This window comes from Phaethon aethereus (assembly GCF_964289735.1).
Source record: "Phaethon aethereus genome assembly, chromosome: 8".
Taxonomy (NCBI): domain Eukaryota; kingdom Metazoa; phylum Chordata; class Aves; order Phaethontiformes; family Phaethontidae; genus Phaethon; species Phaethon aethereus.
This window is the reverse complement of record NC_138584.1, coordinates 35,452,138-35,467,482: the sequence shown is the minus strand read 5'-3', so window position 1 is coordinate 35,467,482 and position 15,345 is coordinate 35,452,138. Positions and strand designations below refer to the sequence as shown.

The 15,345-nt window shown below is 44.9% G+C and overlaps 1 protein-coding gene across 1 annotated transcript in view; it reads right to left on the bottom strand.

The window, feature by feature from the left end:
- LOC309407182 (serine/threonine-protein kinase TNNI3K) overlaps window positions 1–15,345 on the bottom strand; it is a gene marked incomplete at both ends in the record, with an annotated part of 90,685 nt that overhangs the window by 16,358 nt on the left and 58,982 nt on the right. The window contains one exon of the mRNA XM_082002646.1: window positions 10,621–10,730. Within this exon, the coding sequence (XP_081858772.1) occupies window positions 10,621–10,730 (110 nt within the window). The remainder of the gene's footprint in view (window positions 1–10,620; window positions 10,731–15,345) is intronic.

The window sequence follows — 15,345 nt, the reverse complement described above, 5'->3', positions numbered from 1 at the left end:
CTCTGCCCAGTGGCCCTACTGAAACTATTCCAAGGCCCTCAGAAGTAACCCAGAACCTTTGTTACTGAGGAAGGTAGCAAAACACCTTTAATAAAGCTCATTTTAATAAGTTTTTGCCCACATCTTGTGCAAAGTTCAAGCCATCCACTGGCTGATTGAGCTATCAATTGCCTTATAATGCTATCATGCAGCTCTGAAACATTAGCAAGATTAAGTGATGTTGGATACTGATGAATAACAAAGTGCATTAGGATTCTGAAAAGATGGTTTCTTTTTATCGGGGCTAAATGAGCTGTGGAAATGCTAACAAGATGCAGTGACTATATCTATTACATAGTGCTTGCTTAAGTCAAAAATTTAATATGACAATTTATTAATAAATTTAAACAGAGTGTGGGTTACATGCTGATGATTATTAGCAGCTACTTTATCGTTACATGGAAAACAAATCAAACACCCCCCCTTAGCTTAACATTTGCTCATAAAGTGCAAAGACAAGAGCATGTTCAAGGAAACACCAGTAACAATAAATAAACCAGTGATGAAAAAAACTAGCTACGCCCTGCACTGCAAATCCGCCGGCATGAGAACTGCAGATAAAACGTGTTAGGTACCTAAGCAGTAGGGAATACAGGAAGGGGCAAAGCTCACCGCAGTCAGTTGGTTGCCCAAAGTCACACAAACCTCCCTCTCCCCTTGAGCACGTGCTTTAGTTCACTAAACCAGGTGAGAAAGCTCTCAAGTATCCAGGACAAGGACAGGTTTAGGCACATGATAACCTGTCCATTTAAGCTAGGCTAACTAGAAGAGGGACTCTAGGGCACAAATCCAGGACTCTGTTTCCAGTAGGAAATTCAAAGCCAGAGTATCTGGCTCAGTAATATGAAGCTGTAATATGAAACAGGACCTCCTGTAACACCAGAAAATTACACAGCTTCCAAAATCCGCTCCCGTTCATCAGAAATGAAGCTTCCATGTTGTTCAGTGAAGACCTCGAATGCCAGAACAGCACCAGGAAACCGACCAACCAACCCAAGTTTCCAAACCCAAAGCCTACCCCTGCAATGTGCTTCCTAAAGCAGCTAACCCACTTTGTGGAACGTTTTCTCAGCAAACTGAATTTCCAGTCTCTGGAGTGTATTTCTCGGCTTTTTAGACAGTTTAGAGCCATGTGCAAAAATACCCAGGCAATTGCTGCAGTGGATATGCAAAGATGGCATCGTATGTAGAGCACACAGGGTCCCTCGCCTGGCTGACACACAGAAGCATGTAAAGGACCTACCCACATCCATATTCCTCTGCGTGAGAAATGCTTCACAGAGATGACATTCATCTGGCTGCTTTCTATTTTCCATCACCAAGGAACACTGTCAAAGCCACAAAATTATGAAAAAACCCATCACGCTGATGCTCTACAAATGCCAGTAGACACTGCCACTAAGACAACCCTGACTCATCTGAGCCAGCACAGGTGCCCACATGCTCCAATATCTGCATTTTCATGTGCAAATACACAGATCTCTCTATAATCCACCCAGTCAGAAAAGTGCTGGTTGTCAACCCTACTTTGGAAGGTGTGACCCTCAATATAAGGACAGAGAAGTAAAGACTAGTTAGGGAAGGGTCACTGTTGTCCCTCTACCATGGATGGTCTCAACACCATTAAATCCTGCTGTGGCCCTAAAGGCTACCAGTTTGAGGACGACAGTGTTTTTGCAATCTTTCTTTCATTAATTCATGTTCCCTTTAGTGCAGAAATAGCGACAGACTGCAAAAGCCAACATAAACTAATCTTTCTTTAACCACCATTGTACAGTCTCAGAAGGGAACACTTTTGTATTTTATTTTCTTTAACGCTGTTCTGTTAATTGGGATAATCAGATGGACTTTTCCAACCATTACAAACCAGTCACAACTGCAGGCTGTGCGAAGGGTGCTGCAGCAGCAGCGCTACTGCAATAACTCCCTGCGGAATCAGACTCCCGTCCTGCGGGCGTTGCGTGGCTCCACGAGCCCGTCGTTACAGCAGATGCAACGCGCGCTTCTGGAATTCACAGTACGGTTACAATTCTGTCCTCTTCTTTAGCATAGAAAGTAACACGTCTGAGGTTCGTCTTTATCGGCATTAATCAGAGACAGACCAAGAGCCAGAATATTTCTATAACTTGTAAATCATGTTCCTGTTTCTCTTTTACAGCTGCTCCTGCAAAAACTAACGCCTTAAACATCCCTTACGGGACGCGTACAACAGATCGGAGGTGTTTGGAGGATGTTCTGTGCCCCAGACGAAAGGAGCAATTCCAGCAAATGGGAGGGCCCTGCAGGATGACGAAAAAGAGCTGGAGTCCTGGCAGAGGTGGTTTCCCTACGCGGAGCTCGGTGCGACTGCCCGGTCAGCGCACTGGCCGCCCGAGCCGCTGGTGAACATTCGGCGCTGGTTTTGAACATGGCACGCCAGGCAGCGTGTGTAGCCGTCACTGTCACGTCTTTTGGCTTCTTGAGGTGGCTGCAGTACTTTCTCCTCAAATCCCGTATTACGCTTCGCATTTGTCACCATTTCCTACTCCCACTGAAGTGCAGGAACACTTGTTCCTGTGTGCTGACCCTCATTTCTGTATAGCTTCCAAAAGCCATCCTTGAACACAATCTCCTTCACCTTATGGCTTCAAATTTTGCCTGCAGCCATACCACTGCCTGCAGTCAAATCACCTGAGGCTGAGGTTTCATGTGAAACGATGAACGGTTAGGCACAGTCCATGCTTGGACAAAGACTGCTGGGAAGCAAAATAAAACATGACAGCCCATCTTGGAGCCCAATGATTGTTTTCTTAGCTTCTATTAAGTCTCCTATTGCTTGGGTTAATCATGGCTTTGCATTTGTTATTGCTGCTCATGCAGCTTTGACCCCTGAGGCTTGCTCCCCCTCTCCCTGCAGACTGCAGGACCTGTTCTGAGTTTTCACGAGGCACGGTATTTTATCTCTTATCTTCTACGCTGTCATCATCTGTTTCCAGTGAGCTCTGCCTTCTGTGGATGTGGCTTCCCTGTCTTTGGCTAGACCAGTTCTACTGAGCCATGCATCAGTAATCAAAACTATCACCTTTACAAGACAGTGAAGAAATTTTCCCATGGAGCGATTCTTCAAAACAAGAGGAGAACTCTGGTCCACCGTTGTGGCATCGGCAATGCTAACAGCTCTGGCCAGGAGGCAGGGGTGCATTAGTGATAAACTCAGCTCGGCACAAGTGTGAGGCTTGGTAAAGTCTACATGGCCTGAATCACCTGTGGACAAACTTATTCTCACATGCAGTTATTCAGAATGCATCATCATCTGGAGAAAGTCTGAGGGGTCATCACTGGGTGATTAACTGTAGGGACTAACGGGGAACATGCCTGCAGAGCTGCCACTGCTCTGCACCAACAGGCTGCTCTGCCAAGCCTTATCCAGCGTTGCAAGATAGTATGTGTGCATTGTACTACCCGTGAGATGATATGGCAGAAGACTTTAACTGGTTTTATCATCCTTTCTCAATTTCCAACCAGTGTAGAGTACAAGAAAACTACCATATTTTCCTAACAATATGCTTATGTATGCAAGTTTGTCTTTTAAACTTGTTAATTGTTACAGGAGTTGTTGGTCTCTCGTTTAATCTTGGCTGCCTTTACCTAGAAACTTGAACAAGGCAGAGCAAGTGAACATGCATCAGAAAACGCCAGATGCATCCCAGTGTGAATATGAGCCAAGAAATGATCTCACTGTGGGATCCCGTAACCCCTGCTTGGCTCAGGAAAATGAAATAATTGTCATGTCTCTTGTTGGGTCTGACAAAGGAATGTGCCACTTTCTGCGGGGAAACAGGCATCATGCAATACTAAAGGCAAATAAAATTGTCCATATGCCTACAGACATCACTTCGGAGCATTCAGAGGGACACAAGAGCAGTGGCTCATTCTCATGCCTGAGCGCAGGTTGATGCAGTTGTGCTCTCAGGAGCTTTACAGAAACGGTGAAGCAGGCCCCTGAAAAAGGATTTCTGCGGAGCTGTTGCTAACCCAAGCAGTTTGGGCCAGTGGGAAGATCTACAGACTACAGTGTTGCATGACCTTTCAAAGGCCGGTAAAAGTGGATTTTCTTTTAGAAGAGAACAGACAGGACTGTAAGGTGACAATCAGAATGGAATTCAAAATCCAGAAGGAAAAATAGAGTTTGATTTTCCATCGTCATGCATTGAATGAGGACATATCTAAGTTTATCAGTGGCCATAACGAAAATTCAGGGACATGTTACGCCTGCTGTATGCTGGTATATGTGGCTCTAAAAAAAAAACCAAACCCAAAGTAGTGATGACCAGGACCAAGTAGGAGATTGTCAGATTTCCTAACCTTGCAGTCAGGTTAAAAGTAAAACCTACAGAGGGTAATTTGGACTAATATGAGGTAGGGACAGGAAAGTAGTATGTTCGGTTTGACCGAAAAGCAGAGGAACAGCACAAAACTCAATATTTTCCTACTCTGTCCTTCAGAAAGCTGATGGATATTTTTAATCAGCAGCAAAGTTATCTTTAAAATACCCCTCGCACTCACGCGTACTCACTCGTGTGAGCGCGTACCCCTCGCATGCACTCACACATGCACAGTACTCCCGAGGAACCATATGCCATCGAGGGCAGCGGCATTTCACTAACTAACGCCCGAGGGGTTAACTCTGGAGTAGCGCAATACTATCACAGCACTCTGCAATACTCTCTATGGAAGGGATCCTCCACCTTCTTAGGAACGAAAGCAAGAAACGTGCCCTGGTTTTGTCACCGGGGTGGTGGAGTAGATTGGAAGCTTCTGCCAGAGACACACAAAAATTTTAAGTGTTTTAAAAAGGAAGCCAAACAATACGCTGAACCATGTTACTCTGAATTTGAAGGCAGTTTAAAAATCAAGTTTTTATGTTAGTGAGCACAATTTGAGCCAGAGGAAAGAATCCGGTTTGCATCACCATCTCAGAGGCAAAACTTTCTTCCATTCCACATCCCTCTTCTTGCGGTCCCCCTTAGTTCTTCCCTCCTGCTGCCCAGACATTTGTCCGAGCAAATCCCCCCGAAAGCTCCCTTCTCAAGAAAATTGTACCAATACGACATCATTCTTAAACGCTGGTTTCTTTCTGCCGCATAAAAAGGAGAGCTAGACAGACTGTCCTCGCAGCCTTTTCACTGACTGCGCGTTGTTTCCGAGGGCCACGTAAAGCTGACGGTGGTCCCCTACCCCTCAGCGCTCCCGGGTCACCGTTCTGGTCTCAGAGCGGCGCAACATCCACCTCCGGCCGCAGCTCCCCGGCAGCACCGCCGGCTCTTCGCGCGGGGCGTGCGGGCTGCGGGCGCGCCGGGGAGGAGGGCAGGGTGTCCCTCCCTCCCTCCTTTCCTCCCTCCTCCCCGAGCTGCGGAAGGGAAACGCGCCCCGCGCTACGGCCCGAGTCACCAGCGGCCGCTCGTCTGCCACCTCCGAAAGCTGCGCCTCCGAAAGCTGCGCCTCCGAAAGCTGCGCCTCCGAAAGCTGCGCCTCCGAAAGCTGCGCCTCCGAAAGCTGCGCCTCCGAAAGCTGCGCCTCCGAAAGCACTTACCCGGCAGGGTCTTGTCAAAAACGTCCTCAACATTTACAAGGAGGTTTTTTAAACAAAGAATGTAAACGCCTCGCTCCGCCCAGCTGCAGACTGGAGGTCTTTTACAAATCTGGTGCTGTAAATCCAAGTCCTTTCACTCAGATTATGCTCCCAACCCCACCCCCCCCTTTTTTTTTTATGGTGAGCAAAACCGTTTCTGAAAGTGTTGCCCTTGCTGTCATTCCCTTTCTTTCCAGAGACCATACCAGACCACTCCAACCCATCACTCCAAGGCTGTGGGCTGGTGCAAGTAGGAAAAAGTTACAGAGAAAAAAACCAGAACCTCCCCCCCCCGAAGCCCCCAGCTACAGATGCCAAAGGAGCTATCGGGAAGATAGAACAGTACCTGCGCTGACGTAGTTTATCTATCCTCCGGTCAGCCCATATCACGGATCAAATGTTATTATTTGATTTAAATAACTACATAAAGCAATGATTTACCCAAAGCTTTCTCATGAGCTTGAATCTTCATAGGTTTACCTATGCAGTACCTTAGTCCAAGACTGTTGAGAAACACCCAATATTCTCGCAGTCATAGCGAGAGCCACGATGAGCCAGCAGAACCATGTATGCATCCTTACGATGTGTCCCCCACACGCTGGGCAGCAATGGGATTAAAATGCTGCATTCCTGTACCTGCCTCACCCCCAGTGCTGGCTCCTGGTGATATTGATGTCTCTGTATTGCAGGAAAGGCTTTAAAATCCAATCTGTTAATTTTATTGGGCATTATAAAATGTGGCTGCAACATGAGAGTGGTGTCTCCATAGTGCCCTAAGGTGATAATGGATTATCCTTCCTGGGTTAAGATGTTAGCTAAATGGTTGGTGTTATGCTGCAACTAGAAAGGCTTTTTTGCACTACCTAGATAAGCATCCCAAACAGCTATTTAATCAGTATAATAATAATAATAATAATAATAATGATAGTCCTTGTGCTAAATTCCATTTATTGTTTAGCAGATATGGGGAATGACACATTTAGCAGAGTATGTGAAGTCCTTGCAAAGGTGATGCTTCAGAAGTGTTTAACAATTGAAGTGTGGAAATCTTCATCAGAAGCAGAAGACAGCTTAAAACGTCACAGGCAAAAGCATATTGTTGCAAGGCACCACCAGTATCTCTGGTGCAACAGAGTCAAAGGAACGTGGCGCGCAAAAGACCAGTTTGCAGATCATGGTGTGGTGATCAATGTGGACTGCCAGAAAAAGGCAAAAATGCTTTTTGCTACTAGGAAACATAGGAACTGTGATAAGTGCCGATATTCTTCTACAGCAGAAACGCGCCCCCCCCCAAAGGTGGAGAAAGACAAGAACAAAAATCAGCAGCAGAATAACAGAAGAGTACTTAATGACCCTCATCAGCTGGAGTCAAGATGAATGCCAAAACCCAGTAGCTTTTATGTACCGAAGCCAGCAAAGGGGATGGGCGTTACAACCGGCTCCTGTGGGACAGGATCACAGGAAAAGCAGCTGCAAAATGTTGGCATCAAACCCAGCACGATTACTTGTGAACCTAGAAGGCACAGGAGTTCGGAAACAATAAATGGGAAAGGTAAACGGGAAAAATCCATTCAGGATCTTCCTGGACATCAAAAATGGGTGAAAGAAGATGAAGCCAAATGGAAAAGTAAAATGAAAATACGGGGACATGGCTTGTTGACTATAAAATTTAATTGGACCCAAGACTAGAATCCAGCCAGGTGGACTGTCCTGTAGTGAACAGCTGGAATAGAAAAATCAGTCACCAGTGCAAGGAAGCGCTGAGTGAAATCCTGAGAAAACTGGCAGCGGCTTTGAAAACAGAACTGATGAAAGCAGAAAGAACAATAAAGCAGGTATCTTGTGCACTCACCGACAGGCACATGAGCACACCGATAACGCTCGTGAAGGAGAAGAGATTTACTCCAACAGCATTGCTCTGCATGTTGTGACCAGCAGCCACCACCTGGGAGCAAATTCACAGGACGTGCAGTTGTTATAACAAATAGCGTTAGCTGCTAGAAAATCGTCAGAATTTGGCAGTGTCTCGGCACTGGATGTTTTATCAAACTTCTCACAATATTCCCAGCATAAGAAGGATGAAGGGTCCGAAGGCAGAAGTCATAAAGAACAAAACCTCCTCACCTCTGTCCTCATCCCCTGAGACTGTAAGAAGTCTCTCTCATATTTTCAATTCTGAACTGCAGAATTTATTTCCCACAGAGGGAAATGACGATGATGTGATGGAGGCCACAGGATTACATGTGCAGAGACGTTTGAAAAAAAAGGAAAGAAATGCCAATTCTTCTTCAGGTCTCACTAATGAGACAGGCATGGTAAAGGACTTGGAAGAAAAAATCCTAGCATTGACTTGGGTAGAGAGCGAGGACTAGTTTTTAAAAACACAGCACAATACTTAAGCCAAAGCCAGGAATGCAAAATCCAGAGCTAACATGTACCTACAGTAGAAATGTTAAGTATTTGGGAAGCACATGAAAACATTCACAAGGAGGCCTGCCTGTTCTAAATCCTGTAATTCAGCTGCTGTGGCCCAGGTTTCTGCAAGGAGTGGTACGATTTCAACAGAAATGAACATTTTTCCCTGTTAGAGTTGCCAAGATTGTACTTGAGTATTCTGGTTAACTGGCAGTTAACTAGAAGTAAAAAGAAGAAACTGATATTGCAGACAACCTGAACAGAACCGGTAACACTGGAGAAGATGGAACAGAACTAGAGAAAAAGAGGAAATACAATGCCACCTAATGAAAATTAATTGAAGATGAAAACATTTTTCAGACACACAAATAATTTCAGATACCAAAAAAGAAAATATGCTACAAATTTTGGATAATGTGAAGAGCAAAACATGCCAACGCTATAAAATAGTGCCAAGTTACACCTAGTACAGCCGGTATCCTCAGTCCTACAGAAAATGGAAATATATTACTGGGCAGTGATACCAGTCTTCAAATTAACAGTGCTGTGCAATACAGAAGACATGCAGGATTTGCAAGACTTCAAAACCAAATCAATCTTGTCAAGACAACAATGACCTCGAAGAAGCTGAAATGCCACTGGAAGGACATGAAGAGGCTTTGTTACCGCAGTTAGGAGACGTTAGTTTTGAGGCAGAAAATGAGGTGCCTTTAATTCCTTGCAGAAGAAATGAAGCTGAAGACTCTACTACAAAAGCTACACCGTACCCACCATCTGTGCCTGATACAGAATACGCTAATGCATCACCTTTGGGGACAAAAGAAAGTGGGGAAAAAACCATCATGACAGTGCTCTTTTTCTTCCTTCTAATCCACAGACAAACTGCCCCAGCTTTCCTGGAAGTTATTAGCATCACTGTGGTGGGAAATTTCAACAAGTCCAAAACTATAAAATATTTTTTGATTAAAGGGTCAGAAAAAATTAAAGGTAATTCAGCTCAAGGAATTTTACTCAATGAACTGAATAGTGGTTTTGGTAATGGGAAGACTCAGACAGGAATCTGGCTGCGTCAGAGCCGAACAGAACAACACAGAACATAAACGAGAGGAAGATAAACCAGGAACAGTTCACTGACCGGAGCAGCTAGTGGTGTTTATGACCCGGAATATATAGCATGAATTTAATTTAATGTAAAAAATTGTATTTACGGTTCTCAAAACCATGACTGCTCTTTGTAATGTACAAGTTGCAGTACTTAAAACTGTGCTTGGCTTATTACCGTTTGCTTGATGGAAAGCACAAAATCTTTATTTATACCTGCATCTATTAAATTCTATCCTAAATTCACATCGCTTGCTAAGCTTTCTGGTCATCTTTCCCTCCTAAAGCACGGGTACCCAGTACGTTCCTGCGGCAGGGACCGACGTTTGGCGCTCTCCAGGACAGGCGCCTTTCCGTTCGCAGCCCGGTAGACCGCGTTTAACATCCCTGGGTGGCAACCCCATAACCGGTCACTGCACGCTCTCCGAACACCTCGCTAGAGCTGCTGCTTGGAGACTAAGTTTTAACACAGATGGAGTTCTGAGCAGATCCAAAATATTCTTAACTCTTATGTCCTTAACTTCCAAACCTGCGGGCCTGAAAATTTATCACTGAAAGATCACCTCATGAGGACTAGTCTCTTGGACCAGACAGTGTGTCCTCATTGGTCTTATCTACTCCACGTTCGAGAGGAGAAAAATACATCGCTTTAAAAGCGAGAAATACAGTGATAAGTAAATATATATTAAGTGTTTTTTCATGGAACGCAAATAGACAAGATCAGTATGCAGAGTTTATCTTACAGCAGCTTAAGAAAAAACCCACAAAACAGTGAGAAGTTTTGGGTATTATGAAGTGAGAGCAGCTGCCATGAAGAAGAAGGAGGCCCGAGACTGATCCTTATTTCTCTGAGGAACAGGATTTCTCATAACTTCTGACTGTGTGTCCCATCCCCAACTTTTCCCAGAACAGGGACTGCAGCGATGAGCCAGAAAGGCGAGGGAGAGGACTTCCGATCGCCTTCAGGTCGTGCTGTCTTCTGCCCCCGCCGTGCTTGTACCCTGTCAGTGCATCAGGGAATAGCCTCAGGACGTGGTATGAAAGCAGTCAGAAGTTTACACACTCCCAGGGTAATTCGGCTCCTCTTTGTGATGGTATGGATTTTATTTTTCACATGGAAAAAATCAAGAATTTGTAGAAAACCTCTACAAAAGTCTGAGAGCTGCACGTATTTTTCTACTCGCTCAAGAATAACTCAAGTCATAACCAAAGTTACATAATTACTTAAAGCTTCATTGAATGGCTAAATGTTAATTGCCTTTCCTCCTCAATTCACCAACTCACCTGTATTTCTTGACATACGCCATTGTCTGTCTCGGGCCTTTCCGCAACGGCGCTTGCCTCAGAAACTGGGGTTTTTGGTGAAGCCAAGCGGCGTCAGACAGGTGGTTGGCCGCGGGAGAAATACGCATTTTCCTGCTGCCTTCCCGGCTGCGCGAGGCGGGGGCACTCACCTCGGGACAGGCGTTCCAGCCCCTCATCAGCAGGGCGGAGATGGGCTTGGGGATGGAGTACCCGATGGGCGGGCGGATGTGGTGGTACGCCATGTCTGCCGCCGCCGCCGCTGCAAGCGAACAGCCCGACAGAAGCCCATTAGCACCCGGCAGCCACACGCATTCCCAGGAAAACACACCCCGTTTGCTACCGAAATACACCCCAGCAGGTACCGAAATGCTGAACCGTCAAACCTGGAGGTACCGCCTCGTAGAGGCTTTCCAATCCATACGGCTGGTAAAGATAGCTAAGGCAGGCCGTAACCTGGGTGGAAAGACATCGCTGCTAAGACTGAGCATGGGTAATGACAACCTAATTTAGCCTAAAAAAAGGAAAAAAAAAAAGCAGCCTTTGGGGGAAAAATGAGCTAACCTTCAACTCACTCTTAAAAAGATTTATTATCTCCATTATTAGGACAGGGTGACAGGTGTACTCCAGTTGCAGATGAATCGGTTTTAGGCTCAGATCTCTTAAAACAGGCTGTAACAGTACTAGCCATGGGTGAAGACAAAAAGTAATTCTAGCTGTTTCTTTAGTAAAAATCTAATTAGTGCCTTTTTATAAGTGCAAACCACTACTGACTGAGACAAAATTGCCAAAACATTTTCCAAACTGGGTTTCCACATCTAGCGAATCCAAACACATGGTTAATCCTTTTCATTCCTTTTGAGCAAAGTTTTTTCAAGTCAAAACAAATGTATTTCGAACTCATATCAAAAGCTGAGTAAAACCTTTTGTTTGCCTGACACTTTAAAATGATGCGATCAGAGTATATGGGATATGCCGGGAACTGTAAGATTGCAACCATGAGATCGTAACCAGAATGGTCTAATTTTTTTTAACCATATCCCATTCTCATCCCAGTAGTCATTGTAAGAATAGATTAATTTCAGCCATTGTCTGTCCTCATTGCAGCTTTTGTCTGCATAATGATGTTTCAGAATGTTAATGTCAGATAAATCCTGTGATACTCTAAGTATATGTAGACAGGAGGGGCAAACACAGTTTGCCTAATTTTGATTCCACTCTAACAATGTTTTGAAGGCATGACTTAGATACTACTGGATTCATCTTTTGCCTAGCAGACACTATGAAGAGAGGGCAAATGCAAATCAGATTAAGATAGCAATGAAAAATGCTCATTTTTTTTCTGCCAAAGGTAATATAAGTGACATATTACCTATTGGCAAAATACCATCTCACCAAAGTTAGTAGGATTTATTCCATCAGTTTAATGGGGTCAAGGTTAGAACAAGAAAGGGAGAAATACACCGTGTGCCTCTGTACGCATCTGTAATACTTTGGAAAGTTTGTGTCACTACTGTTTGGGCTATCCTCTCACTGTCAGTAGGCTTTTTCTGCAGCTAAAAACCCATGTATCTGTTAAAAAGTACTTTGGAACGGCTGAATTAAGTGACAAGAATCCATTCTTCTCAAAAATAAGCAAAACAGAGTTTGGGTGGTCCCCAGAACTCTTTAGTGATGCTTTCTAGCTCTACTATGCAACATCCTTGAACCTCTGAGGATTTTCTGGTTTGACTGGTTGGTCAGACCCTGCCTTCCTTCTGGGTCAGAGCAGCTATGGGCCATGAGAGGAATCAGCGACAACCTACCTACAAAAATGTTATTTCGATTTGTTCTTGTTTATGGATCAGGGGAACAACTGCGGTAGCTGCAGGATGTTAATCAACATGTCCTACATGGGCTACCTGTACGTTTATAACTGTAACATACCACTTCCTGGCGCAAGTGCCCTCGGTGCATCCATTTTGCCGCGTGGGATGCAGCGATGCAGTTTCTGAATGTTGTTTCACACCTATAATTTCCAGGCATCTACAGCCCTGTGTTTCCCCGCAAAACTCTACCCAAATCTTACGTGCTGACAATTCCACAGGCGTGAATCGAATGCCATTTGTGGAAAACAGCCGAGGAAGAGGACCTTCAGACATCAGAGGGTGTCTTCTTGCCCCCAGGGCCTTCCAAAACATCTTTCACAGGGAAGATTGTACACGCGGTATCTGCCAACGCCTGCTTCCACGCGCAGGCTGTGCCTAGGGCACGGAAGGGTGCCGGCGCAGCCGTGCCTCGTGCAAGCACACGCGAGAGACGTGGCGCACGAGTAGGGAACCGAGCCACAGCCCTCAGGAAAAGAGCGTGGGACCGGCCTGGGAGCCGTTCCTGGCTTTCTAGCTCGATGACAGCCCCAGCCATCCCAGCTACAGCTCGAGCAAGCGGGCAACAAAGGCGTCAGCACGTCTGCTGAAGAACCGGCGTCCCAGCCACACAATCCCCGCCGGAAAGCGGCGACAACAAGGACAAAGACCAAGCGCATCATCCACCGGCGCTGATCCGCAAGACCACCCTGTTTGCTGAGGCGACGCAGCGCCCGCGAAACACGGCTCCCGGGCCGCCGCGCGCGCCCGTGTGCTCCAGCTCCCCGTCCCAGCTGCTTCCTGAACCGGCTACAGACCTCAACAGCACTTGCAGCGTCGCCTGGGCCTTACTGATGTAGTGATCCGATAACGACACAATTAACTAACTGATTAACTGCTGTATTTGAAGCATATGCAAACTCCCGGGCTGTAAAAGCCTTAGCGAAGCAGTAATCTCTGTATCTGATAACTGGTAAGTTTTGCACTCTCCAGTTACTTCTTAGAACCATCGTTCTTTATTTTTTTTCACCTTCCTGTGCGGCGGGTGATTGTTGAGCACGTTCAGGGAGTTTCCTCGCTAACCGGAACACACGCTGCAGGCGTTGGTTCCACAGGACTGCGTGACGTGGACCTCAACAAGCATTACAATGACTTAATGATGAAGTGATTTAATTGGGGAATGCACCTGTTTTAGTGGATGTTCTATCTGATAAATTAAGTAGTGACTTTATTAAGTACCTATAAAAATGTTTATTCCTATTCAGATAGAAAGCTGATGAATGGGTATGTTATTCAGTATAGAGCATACCCTTACATCTAGTATAACTAGATACTAGTACTAGATAGTACTAGTAGGATACTGTACTCGATTCAGTAGAGAACACGGAATTGCTTTTAATGGCGTGACTACTTTTATTTCAATGGGTGACATCTACTTTTCATTATAATCAGAATTTATCATCATATATTCTTTTCAACACCTAATTGTTTCAATGAACTTCACCAGAATGGCTTCCTGGACCTCTAAGCCTGCACAAAGGTAACTATAAACCAGGAAAAAATGTCAGTGATGCATGATTAGAGTTTGTGTTCTGCAGATAACATAAAAAATTCCATAAAGAAAATCCCTCACCTCGAAATATATACTTTGAAAAAAATACGGGTTTTGTATTTAACTGAATATTCATTATCTGAACATATAACTTAAATGTGGGACATTTATATAGACTATAAATCATACAACACTCACAAAGCTGCTTTTTGCAGAATATACAGAAATCAGATGTGCACATTCAGTATCTTTTTTGTTTGCAAAGCATCTTGCACAAGTAGAACAGTTTGAGGTACCACAGAGACTAGGAGCTAGTTGTAAACCATGACTGTTGCGCCTGAAAAATCACCTGCCCTGTGACCTTGTACAAAGTCTCATTTTCCTTATCTGTGGAAAGGGGAAAATTACACGTACTTAGGCAAAGAGGGGACCAAAACTGGGTGCTAGGTGGGCTCACTTTAAGGAGAGCAGACCTGGATCAAACCTGGGCATTTTGGAAAACTGCATCCCCACATCTGTGGGCACCAACGTGGTCTTTGGAAAATGTGTCTTATAACAGGACTCCAACAAACTGTTGGTGATCTGCAGGTAAGGAAGGACTCAGCACTGCAGCGGGGGACGCCGAAAGAGCCCCTCCCCTCACTCAGCAAAGACAGAAGGGACAGAAAATGCGTCTCTCTAAAGCTGCAGGAACAAAAAGCCAGCAAGCCCGTGGAAGTCAGGGTAGTGGGACCTTACCATTCAGTTGGCATAATACATTAAAAAAAAAAAAAAAAGGGTGGGGTGGGCGAGAGAAACAATACTCCTGTACTTTTTTAATGCCTTTTATTTAATTTATGATGCTCCCACTGAGCTTTAACTCCTCTTGGGTCTTCTAGTCCTATCTAGACCATCATGTGAACAGAGTAAGATGGTTAATTCGGAGCTAACTGAGATTAATGTTAGAAATGGTAACCTTCTAGAGGGCTTTGATAATACGGACGATGGTGCGCTAGAACTGCGCCCGGGAGTGTACGGTTTGATCGTCAGTTAAATGGCCATGAAACAAGGACCAGCGGAAGATTATTCAGAACTGAAACTCAGGTTCACAGCTGAAGGTATTTTATTTCTAGAACCTGAAGTGGAATTGAGTCACGTGTTTGGCTTCTGCGTCACTTCAGCAGTTAGAAACAAAGAGGTATGAAAACCAGCTAATGCAACATAGAAGGTCTTGTACAAAGCTGGCACGCTAATTGCCAATGATATTCATGAAAGCTGCCTATTGCATGCAAGAGGCTGACCTTCCGAACATCACAAAGGCATCCAAAGGAGTTTAATGGAGGTATAATCTCAAAATAGCAGAAAAGCGAATCTTTATTTAATGGTTCCCCCAACAGACACAAAAAAACCCCAAAACCAAGGAAGGAATCAATAAGCAAAACTTTGTATGCATAAAAAATGACTTTGAAAAGGTAAGAGCAGTGCCCTAATGAGAAAGATAC